Source organism: Epinephelus fuscoguttatus, linkage group LG14, assembly GCF_011397635.1.
Source record: "Epinephelus fuscoguttatus linkage group LG14, E.fuscoguttatus.final_Chr_v1".
NCBI classification, from domain to species: domain Eukaryota; kingdom Metazoa; phylum Chordata; class Actinopteri; order Perciformes; family Serranidae; genus Epinephelus; species Epinephelus fuscoguttatus.
In genome coordinates, this window is record NC_064765.1 from 13,434,204 (window position 1) to 13,451,532 (window position 17,329).

At 41.8% G+C, this 17,329-nt stretch overlaps 1 protein-coding gene across 2 annotated transcripts; it reads right to left on the bottom strand.

Annotated features, from left to right (window-relative positions):
• Positions 1 to 1,180: 1,180 nt before the first annotated feature.
• On the bottom strand, positions 1,181 to 13,310 carry pls1 (plastin 1 (I isoform)). 2 transcript variants are annotated; one of them, XM_049597020.1, is made up of 16 exons: positions 13,100 to 13,310; positions 12,615 to 12,705; positions 9,000 to 9,160; positions 8,781 to 8,910; positions 8,506 to 8,638; positions 8,342 to 8,423; positions 7,391 to 7,556; positions 6,158 to 6,300; positions 5,974 to 6,069; positions 5,471 to 5,681; positions 5,095 to 5,173; positions 2,542 to 2,656; positions 2,312 to 2,445; positions 2,076 to 2,199; positions 1,858 to 1,991; positions 1,181 to 1,755 (listed from the first exon to the last, which is right to left on the bottom strand). In XM_049597020.1, the coding sequence occupies exons 1-16, from the start codon at positions 13,106 to 13,108 to the stop codon at positions 1,617 to 1,619; spliced, it is 1,947 nt and encodes a 648-aa protein (XP_049452977.1). In that variant the 5' UTR covers positions 13,109 to 13,310; the 3' UTR covers positions 1,181 to 1,616. The 2 variants fall into 2 exon arrangements, with proteins under 2 accessions (XP_049452977.1, XP_049452978.1); XM_049597021.1 differs by having other exon boundaries at positions 1,182 to 1,755; positions 13,103 to 13,305.
• Positions 13,311 to 17,329: the final 4,019 nt, after the last annotated feature.

A 17,329-nucleotide genomic window follows, 5' to 3' on the forward strand; every position in this document is an offset into this window, starting at 1 on the left:
TATACTGTCAAGCAGATTAACCGTTATGTCTTGTAATAATCATCTGAAGCAAAGTAACTAGTGACTAACTAAAGCACTGGAATGAATGTATATAAATGGAGTAAAAAGGTACAATATTCCCTTCTGAAATGCACTGAATTCATAGTAGCAGAAAATTGAATTACTAAAAAGAAAAGTAATGTAAAACTTCAATAATAGCCTGGGCTATGGCTGAAATCAACGAGCCAATATTTGGAACAGGCGTCTATATGGGACAGGCCTTTAATTCCTTTCACGGAAAACTTTTGCTTAGCAAAGACGGAAGATACAGTCAAGTTGTTTATTTAAACCAATGTGAAAATGACTTGAAAATATATGAATTATGATCATTCATTTGATCTAGCTCCAACAGACAGCACATCAGAGAGAGAGTTAGTTACAGCACTCGAGGATTATGGCACCCAGCATACCGACACAACACCACTTTATCCTGTTAAAACAATACTCATGAATTGGATTAATTTTTATGAAAAAACCTTTTGATTCTTTTGATCTGAAGACCCTTAGGGACTAAAGGAATATGAATAACTTACAGGGTAATCGAGGAATGGACACGTAATTTCAGGTAGCCAATAACCCGGTTTTATACATCTAAAGAACTTGGTAACCAGACCAGGTGTCAAATTGAGACAGGCATTTTTTTGTCTGTGTCGCTAGTAAAAGGAACTGGGTGTTTAATTGTGACTAGGTTTTTAATTGAAGTTTTACAGTATCTACAGTACTCACATAAATGCACTTAGTTACTTCCCATTACTAATTGTATTCTTTCTGTGTTAAGTCAAAGCAATTGTTTTCTGTATAGCCCAATATCACATACAATGATTCCCTGTATGTTCAACAACAAAGCCTGGTTCCTTTGTGTATACCTACATGTGCACATAGGTTAGGTGTTTTAATGTGAAAGTTTGCTTTTATGGTAGTTTACCTTAGGTTGTGTATTTCAAAATCACTTTAGAGTAGGTTGCAGAAGCTGATTCTGTCGCCCCAGGAGGAGAAAATGACTTTGTGCATTTATAACGTAATTCCCCCTTTTTATTACAGCTTTTTGAAACACAATGGATCAACTCAAATCTCCTTTCTGTTGTCCTAAGAAGTAGCCCAGTATCTCTAAATCAACATGTTTCTCTTCTTCATTTAACCAGACACAACACACACATACGCTGCTGCTCAGTACGTTTAATAGATTCTCTTTAATAATTAAATAGCAATATTCAATGCACAACATTTACAGACATATGTGTATGTATGATTCCTCCTTTTCTGTTCATATAGAAAAAGAAGTAAACAGATGTAATGCGCTATTAAATATAATATAACAAAGAACAATTAGGAGCTTGTTCGACAAAATCACAGATAACAAATGCAGCGGTTTTGCTGATGGGAAATGATTTTCGTCTTTGCGTTCGTCGTCTTGTTTGCATGAAAACCGAGATAGAATAACAGACTTTGTTGGTGATCACAGCAAGGTTAAAGGTCAAAGAAAGAAATTACAATGATGAGAAAAAGATTGATGGAGAACGCATAGAAATGAAATGTATATTGGTGGTTGGTTTCCAGGTGGTTTGTTCATGTCTGTTTCAGCGGTTGGCCTTTTTCATACTGTGGCCCATGAGGGAGGCGAACAGCGTCAGCACCATCTTGGGATTCACCTCCACCAAATCGTCAGGCAGCGCGTACACACGTGCTCCGATCTTACGAGCCAATGAGATCGCATACCTGGGAGAGGAGCAGGAAGAGAGAGAAGTTAGGAGACGACGATCTGACGACAAATACAAAGATGCAGGAGAAGGAAACAACTGTCAAGATTTTGTCTTTTACATGGCGTTGTTGTGCTTGTCTGCCTCCTTCATCCATCCTTTCTCTCCTCTCTTCACCATGTCCCACTTGACGTTTCCGGGAGCGATGGCATCAATCAGGTCGATCACAGGCAGGCTGGTGCTGATCAGTTTGTCCTGCAGAAAACGTCAAAACAGGGTCAAATGCAGCCTTGTGTTTATTGCAATACACCACGCACTCACACACACACACACACATACCTTGAAGCTGCTGATCTGTGTGTCCTTGCGTTTCTGGCTCAAGGTGGTGTTGACCCAGCCGAGGATGATCTGATCTCCAACCTTCTCTCCATCACCCAGGTCTGACAAAACCAACACTGTGTACCTGAAGCATAATAAGCAGGATAGATAACTCATATTCAAACTACTAAAACTGATACAAATGGAGGATCTGTTTGCCAAGTGACACGCCCCACAGCTTTGGACGATGCACGTACCTCCTCATCAGCTGCCAGACCAGCGCCAGGGTGTGTATCCGACTCCCCTGATTCAAGTTCTCTCCTCCGATGCCAACCAGAGAGAAGTGAGCCACATCCCTGCCCAGCTCCACGGCGTAGTTACAGTTTTCCAGCTAAGATATGTGAAGAAAAACACGGTTACTTTCCTTTACGTTTGCCATCAAGTGTTTTTTGTGATCACCAGCTTTATTTGTTGTTAATGTGGACACCTTTTTCATATTGGTCCCGAGGACAGGATAAGGCGGTTGGTTGACTTTCTTCCAGTTCACCGGCACATTAACCTTCTCATAAAGCTGCATGATCACCAAACCATCACACAGGTCCCTGCAGAGGACAAAAAACAGAGAGCAAGTGAGGAACATATGCATCACAGCAGCAACAGTTACTTGTGTTGTAACAGGACTTTCAAAAGAAGCTGTTTGGCAACTTGAGCTTATTCAGGATGCTGCGGTGAGGGTCCTGACAAAAACTAGGAAATATGACCACATTACTCCACTTCTAAAATCCTTACACTGGCTCCCTGTCACTCAGAGAACTGATTTTAAAACCTTGGTGCTTGTGTATAAATCACTCTGTGGCTCAGCGCCAAAATATATCTCTGCCTCTGCCTTGTAAAGCACTTTGAATTGCCCTCGTGTATGAAATGTGCCGTACAAATAAAGCTGCCTTGCTTTGCCTAAGTTTGGTTCAATATCGCTAATTCTAATTCACTGACAGATTCTGTTTGTTGATCGTAAATGTCAAAGAGTTGCCCGATTTAGAGTCTGACATTTTCAGGCTTGTGCACAAAAAAATGGGTTTCTAGTTGAGGCGTTTAACACTTTGTTGATATGTTACGAGCCAAGTCCAGTCTGCTGTAGACCCACTATGTTTACATTTGATTACCTCTGGCCCAATAAAGAAATAAATCAATGTGGGATCCAGTATGTCCCCAGCAGATTGACATGGACTCGTGACCTCTTTATCTTTTAAATAGTCCTGTTCATGACACTTATTATAACTAGCTAACTCACTTTAAAGGCAAGAACTGTATCTTATTGTATCTCTCTTTTTTTTTTTTTTAGATTATTTTGGGGCTTTTAGCTGTTAATGACAGGACAGTCTGAAGTGTGAGGGGAGAAGAGAGGCGGATGACATGCAGCAAAGGGTTGTGAGCTGGAATCTAGCCTATGGCTACTGTGGAAAGGACACTGCCTTTGTACACGGGGTGCCCACTCTACCCACTGAGCTACTGAGCACCCCATTGTATATCAGTTTTAACCCATTGCTGAGCTATGTTCTGCTACTGATTGTATGTTCTTTGTTGATTTATTTTTATGTTTTATTACTGGTGTTTGTTGCTTGTATGTTCTTTCTGACGGGCCCTAGTGCACAGTGGTTACTAGTTACAGTATAAGACGCACACACACACAACTGACAACTGTTTATAAAAATGCCAGAGGAATCTAATTTAGGGAGCTTTGCTACTTTCTCCTCCTGCTCGTTTCTCTCCTTTCCTTTCTTACTGTGGCTTTTATCTTTAAACAGCATGACTCCTCGTTGGACTTGTAGATGTGCTCAGCTTATCAGTCAGATTTTGCACCTAAACTAGCTCCTGTATCATGTCGTCTTGTCACATGATTACATAGAGACTTTAGGCAACATCAACATACATGTTACCAACAATCATCACTGCATACTTGTATATGACAAGGATGTAAAAGAAGTTAAGAAATTATTAATTTAGTTGAATACTGTTTTAATACATGGAGTTTATTCAGAGTTTTTATAGTTCATATAGAATAAGCATTTCATTTTGCTATAGGCTGCATGCCACTGTCTATTTTACCCAATCAAAAAACCTTGCACCAAGAAGCACGACCACACCACACCAGTTTTAGCCTATTTGTTTTAGGATTGACTTTAAAATCTTATTAATTACTTTCAAGGCTCTCCATGGCTCCAGATTACATTTCAGACCTGTTAGTCCCCTATAAACCTTTGCATTGTTTGAGATCCTCGAGCAGAGGTCGTCCAGACTGAAGACGAAAGGGGACAGAGCTTTTGTCACCAGGGCACCGAGGCCCTAGAATGACCTACACGCATGTTTTATTCTTCTTGTGTTTTTAATTGTGTTTAGTTTTATTGTACAGCACTTTGTAACTGTGTTTTGAAAGGTGCTATGTAAATAAAGTTTATTATTATTACTATTATTAAAGAAAAAAGAAAAGAAATAAAAAGAAAATTATTACTATTTTTAATTTAATTCAAGTTTCTTTATAAACACAGGTGTAGTTCTAAAGTGGCAATCTGAATCATTCGCAAGTAAGGTGACACTCACCTGGGCAAATTGTCCAGGTGACAAATGACCTACTACCCTCATTAAACTGAGCAGGCCTCGGGTATAAGTAGGTAACTAGAAATGTTTAACTACAGTCTGTTATTTCTAAATAGCAAACCGCTGCTATGAATAACAGACCGTTGCTATGGACGCAGTTCTGATCATAATCTTTGGAGGACCACTTCAAATAAAAAAAATCCTTTTTAAATCAACATTCTGTCTCAAGTTATTGAATTCTTTCGTTAGTAGCCTTGTAAGAAGCAGGATAATACAGATCCAGCAGGTCATTATTGTGAAATAATCCCCTCGATTCAAGGAGTCATCACAGTGTTGAGGTTTATTTCACAATGATGACCTGCTCATTGTACATTGTCTCTTACGAAGTGTCCATCCCCTCTTTCTTGATAAGATTAACCGCACTGATGTGTAACTGATGGCATACCAGTACAGGTGGTTGACATGTGGAGAGACGCCCAGAGAGTTCATCCAGTTTCGAAACGTCTTCTCCTCGTTGGTCTCAGCTGGAAAGACATGAAGACATGATAAACATGCACGTCTATCAGTTGTTCTCACACAGTTACTGTCACCTGACAGGGCTGGTTTACATTCAGCTGTAGCTTACAGTACATGCAGTATATGGATTTATGGCTACCATAACTTGTCACACCCTGAAACATTTATGTTGGTGGACTTTTCATTGGGTTTACGAGCTCTGTGTTTAGCTTTACATCAGTTCCCTGTACATTGCATACACTCTGGGTCGATAATGAGCAGCCTCAAGACCGTGATTTGACGCAGCCTGATCATACTGGACTCACGTTCTATGTGTGCTAGGTCGATGCTGTTGACGCTGCTGCCGTTGATCTGACCCTTCTGCACACCAGGGTGCATGTTGTACAGGTTGGCTACGAAGGCCAAGTTGAGTTTGCTGTTCCCGGATGTGACGTCATGAGGAGAGACAAACTGCCTGCAGTCCATGCGGGCCGCCTGCTGCAGCATCAGCTCAGCCCTCCGGTCCAAATTACGCTCCTTCACATAACACATAATCAGACATGTGTACATGCTGGTACAGATGCTACATACATGTAATCATACCGCAGTGCAACAGGAAAGCCACCTGAATGTATCTGCAGAATGATAAAACCCAGAATAACATTTTTAAGTTGAAACAAAATAATAAAATCACATCTTACGCCAAGAAACCCTAAAAATAAATACTCACACAATCACATTTATCAGTATCTGGTGTCACCATTAAATCTGACATTTTCCACGTATAAGTTTCTCACTGTGATTTGAAAAGAAAAACAAACCAACTCACTTGGAGGCCGCTCATATCGATCTTAATATTCATTTTGTAGTCGCGCTCTCCTTGCAGAGCAATCTGGTCCAACAGGTGGAAGTAGGCTCGAGAGTCCTGCAGTGGTGCAGAACGAGACGGGGTTACACTCATGTGTTTGTGGTATTATGTGTGTGCGACTGTGTGTATGTGTTCTGAAGAAGACCTTAATGTCTTCACTGAAGTTTCCGATGGTGCTTGTTCCTGCGTTGCGTAGATGATGGTTGACCCAGCGGAGCAGCAGGTCCTCAGGGGAGAGAGACATCAGGTGGTCCAGGTGCTCCTTGTCTGACAGAAGGCCGATCAGATCTGGAGACACACAAGTCATTAGGTTAAAAGTCTCTACTAAAAGCAAAAGTAGGAGTTTAATCTTTTTGGGGCGAAAGCATAAAGAGATTAAAGGAGCTGTATGTGACATTCAGAGTATATCTATGATTCAGAGGTTGTCTGCGCACAGCTCTCAACATGGAGGTGGCTAAGCAGGCTAACGGTGCTAACAGCGCGAACAGTGTTAACAACGGCAACAGTGCTGACATATCTAGCGTTGTTAACCCTCGGAGACATGTATAGCTGCAGACACATTCTGTTGGTCACGTTCACGACACACCCCTACAAACCACACTTCCTACTAATACAAGACAAACCCAAAAACACAACAGTTAGCTGAAGCCTGCATCAACGTGACTAGTAGTGACTAAATATGAGGCAAAATGTAGATATAATCCACTTTTAAACTCATTATACACAAAGACGTGATTCATCTTATAAAAAAACAAGATGTAACCCTTACTCTTACCTTTACCCTGAACTTAACCGCCTTTCTTTTAAGCTAACACTTCCTAGCTAGCTAAATGCTAACCTAGCATTTTACTCGGGGCTTCCACTTCCAGGCCCAGCAGTGAGGGGGGCTGAATGTGGACTGACCTGTAGGTATGGCAAGTGCATTATGTAGCTTGTGGGCGGGTCACATAGCTGCTCCAGCTGCACCTATAGCAACTTGAGTCGGGTGTTATACTTCTGTGACGGCACCGTTCTGCCACTGTGGGTCAATGGCAACTGCTATATGAGTGCAGTGCAGAGTGGCAGCAATTAGCCAGTAGGTCGGACCAGCTACCAAATCAAAGAACAGAGAGGCTCGGAATACAACAGTCACAGAGATAGCGTGATGTCATTCTCTACTCAGGATGTCATTTCTCCACCATATCTTTACATGGAAAATAGCGGTTTGCTGCTATACTAACACTCTGAATGTTGCATAAAGCTCCTTTAACTTCACACCTCTCCTTTAAAAGAATAATTATAACATAACATTAATATTTAGAACATTAACTGCATTCCAGTGAGTTTAATAGCAGACAGTAACTGTGAAGTTAATGTGTGAGTGTACATGTGCGCTGACCTTCGTTCCTGCTGACTTCTATATCAGCAAAGAGGCCAACCTTGATAATCTGCCAGAACAGTCCCAGGACCAGATGAGGCTTCCCAGCCATCAGATCATGGGCGTCAATGCTCACCACCATGCAGCCGATCGCAGAGGCTGAGTTCAGAGCCAGGACCAGATTCTCCTACAAATGAATTATGTCGATTTTTGCTCAAAGTCAGAGATTTTATAGCCACATGAGAGCACTGTTGCAATTTCCGTTGTTGTAACAGCTCAGCAAAAACAAAGACCTGAATCCTCCAAATAATAAATTACTTATTGGAAATTGAATGGAGCACTTTAACAGATGGATAGATATCATCAAGTCAGAAATAAAAGGGCAGATATGTGAGACCATGCTCATTTTTTGATACTTCTCCACAGAGGAAGCCATTACAGAATAAAATTAGATGTAAAACAGAAAAAGTATGCAGGAAAAAGTTAATATATTACAAGCTGTTTGCACATTATTGGACATCCAATCTGTTGTCTTAAATTTGGAGTGTGGAATATGCCACAGGGTTACAGTCCTAGACCACCGTATTTTTTGGTTAATATTGGTTTATATGGAATGATGAAGTCGTTAACACCCCATTGATTTTCAACTGTTTTTGGAAAGGCTTATTTATTTGGGGAATGTTTGCTTGGGGAACTTTGTTTTCATTTTGTTTTGAATGCGACAGTCAAGACAACCAGTTCATTGTGTCATCTTGCAACTCTCATTACATCCTGCAAATCAGTCAACTCTAAAACCAACCGAAGCATCCTGGATCATCAAACAGTGAGCAAACTAAACCAGAGACAGTGAGTTCATCGTATCTCCGGTTATGGCGTCTGTGGGCGGCTATTTTTGAACTTATTTGGGGGCCGCAATAATATGTATGCCAGTAAGTGTTACAATATGTGACACATTTCTTAGCTTCTACTCACTGTCATTGTGAAGGTGGTAAGTTTCTTAGTGTTGATGACTCTTTCATCGATCGTGTTAGGCTGAGACAGGTTGATCATTTTGCTGAAAGAGAACAAGGACCGTGAGTGAGTAAGACAATTGCTGCATGTCATTTCTGATGTGTGTGTGTGTGTGTGTGTGTTACCATAACAGGATGCCATCACGGACAGAGGCAAAGAGGCTTTCATCGTTGGGGTTCATGGGCAGCAGATGCTGGCAGTCTGGATCTTTGGCCAAGGCTTTGTTGATCCAGTTGACAAACGCCACCTTCTCCTCATCTAAACACACACACACACACACACACACACACACATTAGGATACTGAGAGTCACACTTGTAATCCTACCCTAATAAAAAAAACTGACACAAGCGGCATGACACACACACACACCAACACACACAACATATACTCTCTCACACCAGAGTAGGAGTGCTGCGTTCCCTCGCTGGAATTCCCCGACGTTCCACCAAAGGACCGGATCCCGTCCCTCCTTGAGATGGTTTTCCTAAACGTCTCACTGAACTCCTTGCTCTTCAGCTCCTGATAGATCTGAACATGGATATGCTGTGTTACTCCATGTGTGGCTTTGATGAGCAAGTTCACATATTTCCTCACAATCTATCTGCATCAGAACTCACAGAGACAAATTCCTCGAAGCTGATCTTCTCGTCCTTGTTGGTGTCTCCGGCAATGAAGGTCTCCATGATCTCTCGCACCTTGTACCCCGGCAGGGAGAAACTGGCCTCCCTGAACAGCTCCTGCAGCTCGAAGTCGCTCACGAAGCCGCTGTTATCGATATCTGAACACAAATAGGCAAACAGAGGAACGCACACACAGATACAGTGAGTCAATTTGCTTTACAAATATTAATCTGAAACTGATGAGCTCAATATTTAAAGATAAGATAATAACAGCAAGGACAAACAAAAGACTGTAATTTCCTAACAATCTAACTTAATTATAGGTTCTGTAGTTTGGTGTTGATTTTAGGGAGAATAAAGACACTAAAGTTAAATTAGTTGTGTTGAGTTTATAAGCAGGTATTGCTTCATAAATAATTAATAAACCTGAGTAAATATTATTTAATTATTGATTTATTATTGTAAAGTTTGTTCTCTTAATATGTTGAATTGTATTATGTTATCAGCTGACCTGCAGGGCACTGACCAAGCTTTTGTCATCATATGTTACTGCTAAGTGTGAATATGACATGCAAGTGAGCAACCAAAGAGTGATTTGCGTTCAGAAAAGGAAAAAGGAGAATTATTATTGCAGAGAGAAAGGGTTAAACACTTCCTTCTGCACAGTGATACGGTTGGCGGGAAAAGTTCGGTACAAAGAAAATAGTTCCTACATGAAACTGCTCTCAACAAGGTCTGTGGATTATCTTGAGTAACCGGGTCATGATTTCTGGAAAGAGACATTGCTGCTGAGTTTTTCAAATGTACGTTTTTTGGTGCTTCGAGCACCACAAGCTGAGTGCCATCTAGATCCATTATACTGGAGAGAAGGCAGACATCTCTACGGCTGATATCTCCAACACTCTGCAACTCACACCACAACAATTGAGACTGATTAATAGAACAGGTAAGAGGAAGAATGTGTGTTTTTGAATTTGGCTTTTATCTTGCTAAGGGTTTGGTGTTCTTTGCCATGAACATTACAGCCTCACAGAGTCACTGACTAGGTCGGATTTATCTTTGGACCCCGTGGAAGGTCCTTGGTTATGCTTGCAATTCATTAGACCTTGTCCAGCTAGAAGTATGCCAATCAAACACTGTCTTACTTTTACATATAATTAGAACCGAAGTACATAGTACTTTTCAAAAACCTTTCTATTTATTTGCAGTCACATGTCAGCTCTTTTGTAGGAAATTACATAAAGTGGAACCAGTAAAATAAAGAGTTATGCATCATTTTAAACTGGACAAAATCTCTGTCTCACCCACTTTATTTGCTTATCTTTTTTGGCTTGTATTAGTAGATCATGCACCATGATCTACTAATATAATGACATTCCTTACATATACAGTACAGGCCAAAAGTTTGGACACACCTTCTCATCCAATGCGTTTTCTTTATTTCCATGACTGTTTACATTTTAGATTCTCACTGAAGGCATCAAAACTATGAATGAACACATGTGGAGTTATGTACTTAACAAAAAAAGGTGAAATAACTGAAAACATGTTTTATATTCTAGTTTCTTCAAAATAGCCACCCTTTGCTCTGATTACTGCTTTGCACACTCTTGGCATTCTCTCCATGAGCTTCAAGAGGTAGTCACCTGAAATGGTTTCCACTTCACAGGTGTGCCTTATCAGGGTTAATTAGTGGAATTTCTTGCTTTATCAATGGGGTTGGGACCATCAGTTGTGCTGTGCAGAAGTCAGGTTAATACACAGCCGACAGCCCTATTGGACAACTGTTAAAATTCATATTATGGCAAGAACCAATCAGCTAACTAAAGAAAAACGAGTGGCCATCATTACTTTAAGAAATGAAGGTCAGTCAGTCCGAAAATTGCAAAAACTTTAAATGTGTCCCCAAGTGGAGTCGCAAAAACCATCAAGCGCTACAACGAAACTGGCACACATGAGGACCGACCCAGGAAAGGAAGACCAAGAGTCACCTCTGCTTCTGAGGATAAGTTCATCTGAGTCACCAGCCTCAGAAATCGCAAGTTAACAGCAGCTCAGATCAGAGACCAGATGAATGCCACACAGAGTTCTAGCAGCAGACCCATCTCTAGAACAACTGTTAAGAGGAGACTGCGCGAATCAGGCCTTCATGGTCAAATAGCTGCTAGGAAACCACTGCTAAGGAGAGGCAACAAGCAGAAGAGATTTGTTTGGGCCAAGAAACACAAGGAATGGACATTAGACCAGTGGAAATCTGTGCTTTGTTCTGATGAGTCCAAATTTGAGATCTTTGGTTCCAACCGCGTCTTTGTGAGACGCAGAAAAGGTGAACGGATGGATTCCACATGCCTGGTTCCCACTGTGAAGCATGGAGGAGGAGGTGTGATGGTGTGGGGTGTTTGCTGGTGACACTGTTGGGGATTTATTCAAAATTGAAGGCACACTGAACCAGCATGGCTACCACAGCATCCTGCAGCGACATGCCATCCCATCCGGTTTGCGTTTAGTTGGGCGATCATTTATTTTTCAACAGGACAATGACCCCAAACACACCTCCAGGCTGTGTAAGGGCTATTTGACCAAGAAGGAGAGTGATGGAGTGCTGCGGCAGATGACCTGGCCTCCACAGTCACCGGACCTGAACCCAATCGAGATGGTTTGGGGTGAGCTGGACCGCAGAGTGAAGGCAAAGGGGCCAACAAGTGCTAAACACCTCTGGGAACTCCTTCAAGACTGTTGGAAAACCATTTCAGGTGACTACCTCTTGAAGCTCATGGAGAGAATGCCAAGAGTGTGCAAAGCAGTAATCAGAGCAAAGGGTGGCTATTTTGAAGAAACTAGAATATAAAACATGTTTTCAGTTATTTCACCTTTTTTTGTTAAGTACATAACTCCACATGTGTTCATTCATAGTTTTGATGCCTTCAGTGAGAATCTACAATGTAAATAGTCATGGAAATAAAGAAAACGCACTGAATGAGAAGGTGTGTCCAAACTTTTGGCCTGTACTGTATGTATATATATATATATATATATATATATGTGCCTTTCAAGACACTCAAGGTCACCTTACAGGTTCAGAGAGAGAAAATAACAACAGATTAATAACGGAATAAAGGGAATAAGGAATAAAAACATAAAAATAAATAGCAAAAGACATAAAATAAAATAAAATGAACAATAAAAAAATTTATATAAATAAATAACAATAATAATAAAACAAAAAATAATCAGCAAAACAAGTTTACAGTGAATAAGATTTAGTTTAATTAGCGGATATGTGTAGCCAGACTGACAAGAGTCAAACTGAATAGGCTATTTGAAAGAGATGAGTTCTGAAACAAGATATTGCTCACTATTATCAGCATCTTTCGGTGATTACACACTTATGATATCTAACTGATAAAACCTGGTGCTGTCTCGTAATTGCATCTGAAATCTCACACACAATAAGAACACACACTCAACAACCCAAGCAATGAAAATATCTTGCATAAGAGTCATGCTTTATGGTCAGTTGTAAACATGTTACTTAAGCCAGGAGTCCTATCAATACACTAGGTGGGTCATGTTGGGTGTGAGAGTGTGTGTGTGTGTGGGTGTGAAACTCACCAATCTTATTAAAGGCCTCCCTGAGATCTTCCAGGTCCTCTCTGGAAATCTGTGTGACGTGATTCTCCATGTTGGCTTCTGCTTTGTGTACCTGAATCACACACACACACACACACACACACACATGCACAGTTCTAAATCACAGTGGACACAAAGCTCTTGCAGGACTGATAATTATGTTGACTTAACAAGGGAGTGTGCTTCATTTTAATGCTTTAAACACATCTATTCAGAGAAGTCATTCAACCACAGACACATGACAAACAAAAGCTGAGGAAGTGTCCAGTTTATGCTGGAATTGGTCGAGGTAGCTTTGTGACTGCTCACTGATATTTCTTTACACTATTCACACACATACAGACACATCCACACACCTTAGTTCCTCTAAAACCCCTGAGGTGACATTTTACAATTAAGTATCCCTTTGGTTGTTTGCTTCAGGACACAACAACGGAAAGACAGAGTGACACCAAAAAAGACACAACTACCTTCATAAGAGTTTCCTGCCAGTCCTGTCAAGTTACAAGCCCCTCGCTGCAGATCCCTCTGGACTGGCCACAGGAGTCGAGTCTTCCGGAGATCTGCGAGGCTTCAGACCGGGGCAGAGCGGAAGCTGGATCCCGGAGAGGCTGGAGAGCTGGTTATCTCTCCAAGGAGGAGTCACTCAGGAGAGGCACAGAGTGGACCTTTGGCCTGCCTGGACCCTGGGACAGGCGTAGGCTGACAGTTAACATTTAACACCTCAGCTGTGTCATCATGTTACTGTCTGCTTAAAGAGGTCTGTCTGTGTCTTCCAGGCAATTGATTTGCAGTTAAAGTGCATATGTGACTTACACTACGTCCTATAAAAGAGAAAGCATCACAAGTTAAACACTAAAACACACATTGTGGGGACAACAGGTTGGAACAGAAGATACAAATAAAACACAAGAAACTGAATACATAAAATAAAAGCACTGATGAGGGCAATTAAAAAAGGTGTGTGACAAATTCAGCAGGTGCTAGTTGGGCCATTTTTGCCCTGAGCTAAACCTAACAGGTAGACTCTTAAACTGCGAACAAATTTGCTCTTTTATGAAGTCTGACCTTATCTTAAGCCCTGATCATTGCCATAGTCCTAACCTTATCGGGCTACAACCCATCACTAGAAATGTTGGCATGATACGCTTCTGCAAACAGATATCTTGAAACTTTACAATTCTTTATGTTTCAGCAATGTAGTGGTTATCGTGTGGTTATGTTTAGGCACAAAAACCACTTGGTCATGGTGAGGAATAGATCATGTTTTGGCTCAAATTATCCATGTTTGGTGGCACAATTGCAGCTGGAAACGCAGCGACGGGTCACTAAAAACAACTGGTGTTGGTCTAGGGTCTGCAGCTGGGCAGCCATCTCACCTGGGTGTCCCGCCATCCACCAATCCCTACACTTCCCGATGACAATGTCAGCTCAAATACATGTAATCAGAGCTAGGTCACTTGAGAAACTTTGATAACATACATAAAGAATGTACAAATGTAACCTAGCCATGGTTTGCAGAAATGTACAATGCCAACTAGTGGCGTAAGGTAGATACGACTGGCCCAAGTGCACACTACTGTGCACATAACCTCTTGTTGCATGATCTTCCGATCCATCCATTTTCATCCGCTTATCCAGGGCCAGGTCGCAGGGGCAGAAGGCCAAGCAAAGCACCCCACACGTCCCTCCCCCTAGCAACACTTCCCAGCTCCTCCTGGGGGACCCCGAGGTGTTCCCAGGCCAGATGAGATATGTAATCCCTCCGGCGAGTTCTAGGTCTACGCAAATGCCTCCTACCAGTGGGACGTGCCTGGAACACCTCTAACAGTAGGCGCCCAGGAGGCATCCTGATCAGATGCCTGAACCACCTCAACTGACCCCTTTCGACACGTAGGAGCAGCGGCTCTACTCCGAGCTCCCTCCGGATGTCCGAGCTCCTTACCCTATCTCTAAGGCTTAGCCCAGCAACCCCACAGAGGAAACTAATTTCGGCAGCTTGTTTCCCCGAACTCATTCTTTCAGTCAACACCCAGAGCTCATGAGCATAGGTGAGGGTTGGGACGTAGATGGACCAGTAAATCGAAAGCTTCGCCTTCAGGTTCAGCTCTCTCTTCACCATGATCCTTTCAAACCAATCCATCTGACGGATAGAAATGTATACATAAATAAGAATGAAAAAAAAAAACAATCATGCCACTTCCTGAATTTTGTAGAAAAAGTATTACCATTTAGAATGAAGGGTTGATTCTAGTGTAATGATTTTTTGTCACGTTTTTTTAACAGCCCGTGCACACAGTTTGCATTTCTGTCGAACATGTTTAAAACATGAGGCCTGTGTTTGCCTGCACAGCCTGCTTCACTACCACACAATGCACTGTAACCTGAGGCACAGAGCCAACTGCATCACTTAGATTAAACTGCCCCACTTAAAAGCACCACTGCCCCTTTACTGCAACAGTCACTCTTTGTTCCAACAAACTTCAATGCTTTAAAGCTGCAGCAGATTATTTCTTTTTTCTTGTGACACTCAGTGACATTTGACCTGTATGTTCAGGTTAGGAAGCCTCCATGCAACATGTTTCTGCAGCTACAGTATAAGAGTTTACATTGTGCAGCCAAGTTCACCTGTGTTGGGAATAGTTTAACTGTAATGTAAGGAAACAATAGAAGTAAGGAGCTTACATTCAGTCCCGTGCAGGCTGAAGAGCTCAAAGTCCGGAGAGGGCCAGTCCAAAGTAGAAAAGCAGCCTTTTCTATCAACACTTTCCGCTCTCTCCTTACTCCTTTCTTGTCTTGGCCTCACCTCCTTCTCTCTGTTTTTACCTGGCAGCTCCTCCTCTCACCTCACCACCACCCAAAACACACACACAGTCTCATAATCAGCCAACACCAAGACACAAGACTGTGCAAAATCTTTCCCTCTTGGCTCAGACAAACACACTAAAGACATTCTTCTAACAGTTCACTGCAAAGTTACACAGAATCTAAATGTTGCCCCACACAGATAAAGGACTCCATCTTTCTATCTCCCCTTCAGGTCTCTCTTCCTCAGACACCTGATCAGCCCAGTTTCACTCTGTGACTCCGAGGTGCTCTCCGGTTACTCTCTCCTCCTGATGGCCGGTCTCAGGCAAGCGCTCCACCTCCAGACGCTGACGTACGGGCCACAGTTTTGGGCTGTGGACCCTGAGCCAGGATCAGTTGTTGGTGTAGAAGTGTAAAGACTTTCTCATAAGCCTCCTGCATTATTCACTGAGAACTCAGAGCACATGCGCAGGAAGGTGGATAGAGCAAAAACCACATAGACATACAGCACACACATAGACTGAGCAAGCAACATCTGTGGATGTTGCTTGCTCAGTGGGATACAACACATTGCAATTCCTCCCTCTGGCTGTAAAAAGATTGCACTCTTCCTGATGCAACTTCAGTTTAAGAGTTCTTCACGCAGGACTTGAAAAGCATTTTAAGGTTCAGCAAAAATCAAGTGAGCATGACCATGACTCATAACTCTGTCAGTGTACGTAAGGGCATGTGAGTTTTATATTCAGGCTGACATGAAATACACTGGACCTGCCCTTTAAGTAGAGAGACAAAGCATTATTGCATTACACACTTAGTCTTTCATCTATGTTTATTTGATGTAATAATAGCTGGGTGTGACCATCCCCACACCCACCTGCATGTTGGTCGGTTGAGCCGTTGATGCTTCGCTCAGTTGTAGTGAGAAGTCATGACCACTGAGAGGCAGTGTTGACTCAAGGTGATGAAGTAAAGAAGCCTTCACTGTTCTCAAAAAGTGGTGTAGTGAAGGTCATATGAAACGGTGGGTTTTGGGAGTCCCCCTGCTAGAAGATTTTAGCCATCAAACACTGAATTTCCTACATTCTGGTACATTTTTATGCACCAATTTTCACCTACTCTGCATCAGTTACGGTGGAAATGTTTTCATTTCATCAAAATAAAAGTCCTCTTTCACTTATGTTTTTATCGGTGGAGACAACTGCACATGTTCTAAATATTTAAGGAGACGTGTCCCCGGCATCCCCCAACCCTAAATCTACACATGTGCCTAATATGCTGGGTCAGAAAAGGGAAACACTCACATCCTTGTATCCAGTAGTAGAAGGAGTCTTCAGATCCTTTACTTGTAAAAATAATAATACTCAGTTACAAGTAAAAATCCTGCACTCAGAATTCTACCTAATCAAAAGTACATAAGCTTCAATTTTATACCACATGTTGCTATAACTCACCATATTTCAGAGGGAAATACTGACCATTTTACTCCATTACATTACAGCTATAATTCACAGGGTGTAGGTTATGTTTCAGTATCTTGGGGGACACATATGTAACAGGAGGTTTGGTGCTTCCTCCAGGAGATTTTGGACATCTGACACTTAATGTCCTGCCTTCTGCTGAGTTTTTATGCACCAATTTGTGCCTTTTCTGCAGATTACTTTGTCAAAATAAAAGTCATCTTTCACTTTGTTTTTATTGGTGGAGACAAATGCACATGTTCTAAAAACTGAGGGGGGCGTGTCCCCGGCATACCCCCTGAAATCTGCACCTGTGCTTGATAGGTTGGGTCAGAACAGGGACACATTAACTTTGTTGTATCCAGTGGTAGAAGAAGTCTTAAGATCCTTTACTTGTGCTTACAAGTAAAAGTCCTGCACTCAAAATTCTAC